At 35.7% G+C, this 6,086-nt stretch overlaps 1 protein-coding gene across 1 annotated transcript; it reads right to left on the reverse strand.

Moving 5' to 3' along the window:
- Positions 1 to 254: 254 nt before the first annotated feature.
- Positions 255 to 1,255, reverse strand: LOC121243629 (serine protease SPPA, chloroplastic-like). The gene is made up of 3 exons (XM_041141750.1): positions 1,197 to 1,255; positions 955 to 1,098; positions 255 to 628 (listed from the first exon to the last, which is right to left on the reverse strand). The coding sequence occupies exons 1-3, from the start codon at positions 1,200 to 1,202 to the stop codon at positions 398 to 400; spliced, it is 381 nt and encodes a 126-aa protein (XP_040997684.1). The 5' UTR covers positions 1,203 to 1,255; the 3' UTR covers positions 255 to 397.
- Between the last annotated feature and the right edge of the window lie 4,831 nt (positions 1,256 to 6,086).

Raw genomic sequence — 6,086 nt, forward strand, 5'->3', positions numbered from 1 at the left:
TAATTATTATCACATAATTCAAGGAAATTCTTATGGAGAAATCAAATCCAGAATATTTGAATCTAGGGCTCAATCTGAAGTCATAAAAAATTATTTTAACTTTGAAACATGTGGTTGCTTATTGTGATGAATCATTTACAGTAATATTCCCGTTGAGTGAAAGCCAATCAATGCATACAACTTTGTATTGCCTGAATGTTTATAATGCAATATATGCCTGAATATGTACATAAAATAGCATTGTCAAGACAATGGGAAACGAAAGGAAAGAAAAATAAATCTTACCATGTTTACTTTCATTTCACCTTCATATTTCCAGACCATGTAAACGATCCTCTCCGCGCCAAAATCATCATAACTTTAAATAGATTTTGAGGCAGAAGAAGATGACATGAGTTTAGAGGGAACTCAGGTAATCCTTGAGCAAAGTGAAGATGGGATTGGCATAAGCATATCCCTCCAGTCTTTGAAAAATAATTCCATCCATCCGGGCTTGAACTCCATCAGAAAATGTCAATTCTTCCAGCAGTACTTTCAGTGTTCTGTCAACTCCAACAAGAGTATTCCCTATGCCACTTAAGATCTCTGGAAGACTAGGGGAGGGTCTTGAAAGCTCCACTACAGTAACCTGGCCCCATCCAATCAAATGCATTAGAATTCAATTTCTTCCAAGACAATGGAAGGAGCAACCAAACTATGTTTCCCATTTTTAATATGGACATAATAAACACGGTAGATCCAAAATGTGGATCTACTGTGTTTATTATAATCCCCATATTTGGATCTGACTATATAATCCCCATATTTTTAATATGGGGATTATATAGTCAGATCCAAAATGTGCTAAAAAACATTGGTTGGAGAATAGTCGTGTGATTTTTACAGTAGTAGTAACCTGCAGTAGATTTTGTCCAAACTGAATTCATTTAAAAAAGAGCAAAATAGTGAACAAACCCGTCTGTCTTGAGGTATATTAGCCTTCAGTTTTGCTATAGCTATAGCTCGAGAAAGTCCACCAATAGCATCAATCAAGCCTCTGGAAGCTGCATCCTTACCCGTCCAAACCCTTCCTTGTGCAAACTCTTCCATCTTTTCCACCTAAGATGATGGAGACATTGGACATATTTCAGATTTTCCATATGAGAAGAAAATGGAGCGTCCGGAATTCTTGTTGAACATAAAAATGATCAACATACAGGCATTGATCTGGAGAAGGCTGCCTTGTCCCGAAATTGCTTATATTCATTCTGTGCAGACTTGGTGTTGGAGTATAGCCTCTCATATTGACAGCATGGAATTAAAGTCCAAGGAAGAAAAGCTAAAGGCAGAAGAGAAGACTTAGAAGCCGTTATTTCTGTTATAGAGTTATTATGTAGTATAAAAAGTAAAGACCATCCTGTATTAAACAATCAAGTACTTTTCATTTTGTTCAGTTCAGATTACACAAGCTCTCGAGTTCTTCCAACTTTCTTCTCTGTTTTCAGTTTTCCTCTTCTATTCATTGAGTTCTCAACATGGTATCAGATTGAAAATCATACTTGCTTCCGCATATTTTCACTTTTTCTAATCTTGCAATCTATATTGCAAATTTTGCTTGGGAATTTTTTTCAAGAATCCTATGTTTCTTGCATTTTCTTGGTAAAATGACAGAAGCAAACTCTCTAAATTCTTCAGATTCTTCTCGTCCCTCTAATCCTTCCGATGATTCTTCTAGCCCATATTATCTTCATCCTAGTGATAATCTGGGTGCTCTCTTGGTCTCAGAAGTCTTTGTAGGGGACAACTACATTGCTTGGAGTCGATCGATTACTATTCCTCTGACTGTCAAGAACAAGGTATCTTTCATTGATGGTTCAATTACTGCTCCTCCTACTAGTCAGCGTGTTAATCATACTGCCTAGCTTCGTGCCAATAATTTGGTACTTTCTTGGCTCATGAATTCTATTTCTAAAGATATTAGAAATAGCTTGCTTTATGTTGCATCTGCTGTAGATCTCTGGAATGAGCTAAAAACAAGATATTTGAGAAGTGATGGCCCAAGGGTTTTTCATCTTAAAAAATCTTTAAGTTGTATAAATCAGGGTTCATCTTCAATTACAGAGTATTTCAGTGCTTTCAAGACTCTTTGAGATGAATATGTCAGTTATAGACCCTTCCCAACCTGTACATGTGGCAAGATGGCTTCTTGCACTTGTGATTTCTTCAATTTCTTGCTACTTCGACAGCAGTCAGATTACGTGCTAAAGTTTCTTGTAGGCTTGAATGATTCTTATGCTTCAGTAAGAAGTCAATTGTTACTTGCTGTTCCATTGCCTAGCATGGCTAAAGTGTTTTCTTTGCTACTTTAAGAAGAAAGTCAGAGACAATTGACTAATTTTACAAGTACTGAAACACGTGCTTTGTTAGCAAAGCAATACATGCAGCCTAATTAGATTGCTCAGTCCAAGTTCTCCAAAGACAAGTTGAAGAAATCCTCACTACACTGTATTCACTGTGGCTACAATGGTCATACAATTGACAAGTGTTTTCAATTGCATGGTTATCCTCCTGGCTAGACTGGACCTAAGGGAAAAAGAAATCCTCCCTCTGCACATGCAGCCTTTTCAACCAAAGAGGTCTACATTCAAAATAGTGATGAGAACCAAAGGTTTAGTTTAACTGTTGAAGAATTTAATAAGCTCCTAGCACTTGCCAATTCAAACTCATCTACTCAGAACACTGATGCATCCATAACAGCAATGAATCTAGCCATTACTCAGTTTTCTAGTAACCCTTTTAATTAATGTAATTCTGCCTCTACCAAGTTAAATTCTAAATTTTCTTGGATCTTAGATACTGGTGCAACAGATCATATGATCTGTTCACTTCTACTTTATTCTTCTACTCCTAAATCAGTTACAAATTCCATTAATCTTCCTAATGGACAAACTGTTCAGTATTATATACTGGAACTGTAAGCCTTTCTAGCACATTACATTTAAATAATGTCTTGTGTGTTCCTAGTTTTTCATTCAATCTATTATCTGTCTCTAAACTAACCAAAGAATCTAATCTTTGTCTCTCCTTCTTTGGTTCTTATTGCCTTTTGCAGGACCAATCAATGAAGAAGATGATTGGAATTGCCTTTGAGAAACAAGGACTTTATCACCTATCTCAAGCTTCTTCAAAAGCTAATTCCTGCCAGCAATATCAGTTTAATTCTACACCAATCTTTGCATCAGCTACTACTCAAAACCAGTCACACCTTTGGCATTATAGACTAGGTCATGTCTCAAATTCTAGAATACATTTTCTTAGACAAATAGACAATTCAATAACATTTGATTGTACAAATGTTTATGAAATCTGTCCACTAGCAAAGCAAAAGAAGCTTTCCTTCCCTATATCACAGAATATTTCTAATAAAGAGTTTGATTTGATTCATTGTGATCTATGGGGTCCATTTGCTACTATATCATATTTTGGTTTTAAATTTTTTCTAACTATAGTAGATGATTTTACAAGATGCACTTGGGTGTATATGCTTAAAAATAAATCTGAGGTTTCATCTTTGCTGCCAAATTTTGCAAGATGGTTACAACTCAGTTCAACACTTCTATCAAAACCTTAAGAACATATAATGGTTCATAATTTATTCTTACAAAATTTTATAGTGAAAATAGAATTTTACATCGAAGAAGCTATGTAGAAACCCCACAACAAAATGGAGTTGTTGAAAGGAAACATCAACACTTACAAAACACAGCTAGAGCTTTGATGTTTCAAGCAAACTTACCTACAATTACCAGTCATAGACAAAAGTTCAATCCAAGAGCAACTAAATGTCTATTTTTAGGATATCCTTCTGATGTCAAAGGTTATAAACTCATGGACCTACACAAAAACAGAATCATCATTTCCAGAAATGTTGTGTTTCATGAAACCAACTTTCCATTCAAAGTTCTTCCAATCAATTCTGAAATATCCACCTTTTTGTTTCCTCCTTAAGAATTCCAACATGATTCCTCTCCTATAAATTATCCTATTCCTTCTGATTAAAATAACTCCTTAATAAATTCTAGTGAATCAGATTCTTCTCATATTGACAGTGATCATCAAACGGATCTAGCAGATTCCATTCCTACAGGTTCACATGTCAGAAAATCATCCAGAATTAAACAACAACCAAAATTTTTGCAGGATTATTATTGTGGTACTGTCTCTTTGTTTCCTTATGCACCCAACTCATATGCTTCTATTGGTTGCTCCTCTAACACAGGTAATCTCTATGCTTTCTCATCTTTCATTTCTGTCAATAGACTTTCAGGACCACACAAAGCTTTTTTTAACTTCAATTTCTGTTACCAAAGAACCCAAAACATACAAACAAGCTACAAAATTACATGAATGTCAAGTTGCTATGAGAAATGAACTCAATGCTTTAGAGTTAAACAAAACTTGGGAACTTGTTACTCTCCCTAAACATAAACAGACCATAGGTTGTAAATGGATTTTTCGAGTGAAATACAAGACTGATGGAACTATAGAAAGACATAAAGCAAGGCTGGTAGCCAAAGGCTACACTCAACAAGAAGGATTAGACTTCTTTGATACTTTTTCTCCAGTGGCAAAACTCACTTCAATTCGGTTATTGTTAGCTGTTGCTACTATTAGGGGTTGGCATATTCACCAATCAGATGTAAATAATGCTTTTTTACATGGTGAATTATATGAAGAAGTTTACATGGAAGTGCCCCCTGGTTTGGATGTTAAACAACCCAATATGGTTTGTAAACTTTTAAAGAGTCTTTATGGTCTGAAGTAGGCCTCTCGGCAATGGTTTGCAAAACTCTCTCAAGCTCTTATTGATTATGGTTTTACTCAAGGCAATTCTGATTGCACACTTTTCATTAAGAAAACTGCCACTTCTTTCATAGCACTACTAGTATATGTAGATGATGTTATACTAGCTAGTGATAGTCTAATTGAGATTCAGCAACTCAAGATATTTTTGCATGATAAATTTACAATCAAGGACTTGGGTCAGCTAAAGTACTTCTTGGGGTTGGAAGTAGCCAGATCTAAATCTGGAATTTCTCTTTGCCAAAGAAAGTATGCTTTGGACATACTTCAAGATACAGGTCTCATAGGTTCCAAGCCAGCTACATTTCCAATGGAATCTAATCTTAAACTTACTGCAGATGATTCCAATCTTTATGAAGATGTCTCGGGTTACAGAAGATTAATTGGCAAACTACTATATTTGACAATTACAAGGCCTGACCTGGCCTATTCTATTCAAGTTCTTAGCCAATTTCTTGCTAAACCAGTAGTGTCTCATTATCAAGCTGCCATTTGTGTGCTTAGATACTTAAAAGCAACACCAGGCCAAGGGTTATTCTTCTCTTCATCTTCAGATTTAAAGTTGAAAGCCTTCTCTAACAATGATTGGGCAGGTTGCTTAGACACCAGGAGAAGGTTATGCAATTTTTCTAGGAGATTCATTAGTCTCATGGAAATTGAAGAAACAAGCCACAGTCAGTAGATCATCTGCAGAAGCAGAATATAAGGCTCTTGCAACCACAACATGTGAGGTGCAGTGGTTACTTTATGCTCTTCAAGATCTCAATGTTGATCATCCTCATCCAACAATGCTCTATATTGACAGCAAATCAGCTTTGTCCATTGCAACCAATCCAATAAAACATGAGAGGACAAAACACATTCAAATCGATTGTCACCTTGTTAGGGAAAAACTGCAGCAGAATGTTATAAAGCTTTTTTATATTCCCTCAAGATTACAACTAGCAGATATCTTTACGAAACCTCTCGGATCACTGCCTGTCCATCATAATTTGCGCAAGATGAACGTTATAAATATACATGCTCATCTTGAGGGGGGGTGTTGGAGTATAGCCTCTCATATTGACAGCATGAAATTAAAGTCCAAGGAAGAAAAGCTAAAGGCAGAAGAGAAGACTTAGAAGCCGTTATTTCTGTTATAGAGTTATTATGTAGTATAAATAGTAAAGACCTTCCTGTATTAAACAATCAAGTATTTTTCATTTTGTTCAGTTCAGATTACACAAGCTCTCGAGTTCTTCCAA

The sequence above is a fragment of the Juglans microcarpa x Juglans regia genome, chromosome 8D (genome assembly GCF_004785595.1).
Source record: "Juglans microcarpa x Juglans regia isolate MS1-56 chromosome 8D, Jm3101_v1.0, whole genome shotgun sequence".
NCBI classification, from domain to species: domain Eukaryota; kingdom Viridiplantae; phylum Streptophyta; class Magnoliopsida; order Fagales; family Juglandaceae; genus Juglans; species Juglans microcarpa x Juglans regia.

Coding starts and splice junctions, on each gene's coding strand:
- LOC121243629 (XM_041141750.1), bottom strand. Junction 629..954: donor ATATACCTCAAGACAGACGG/GTTTGTTCACTA, acceptor GGATGGGGCCAG/GTTACTGTAGTGGAGCTTTC.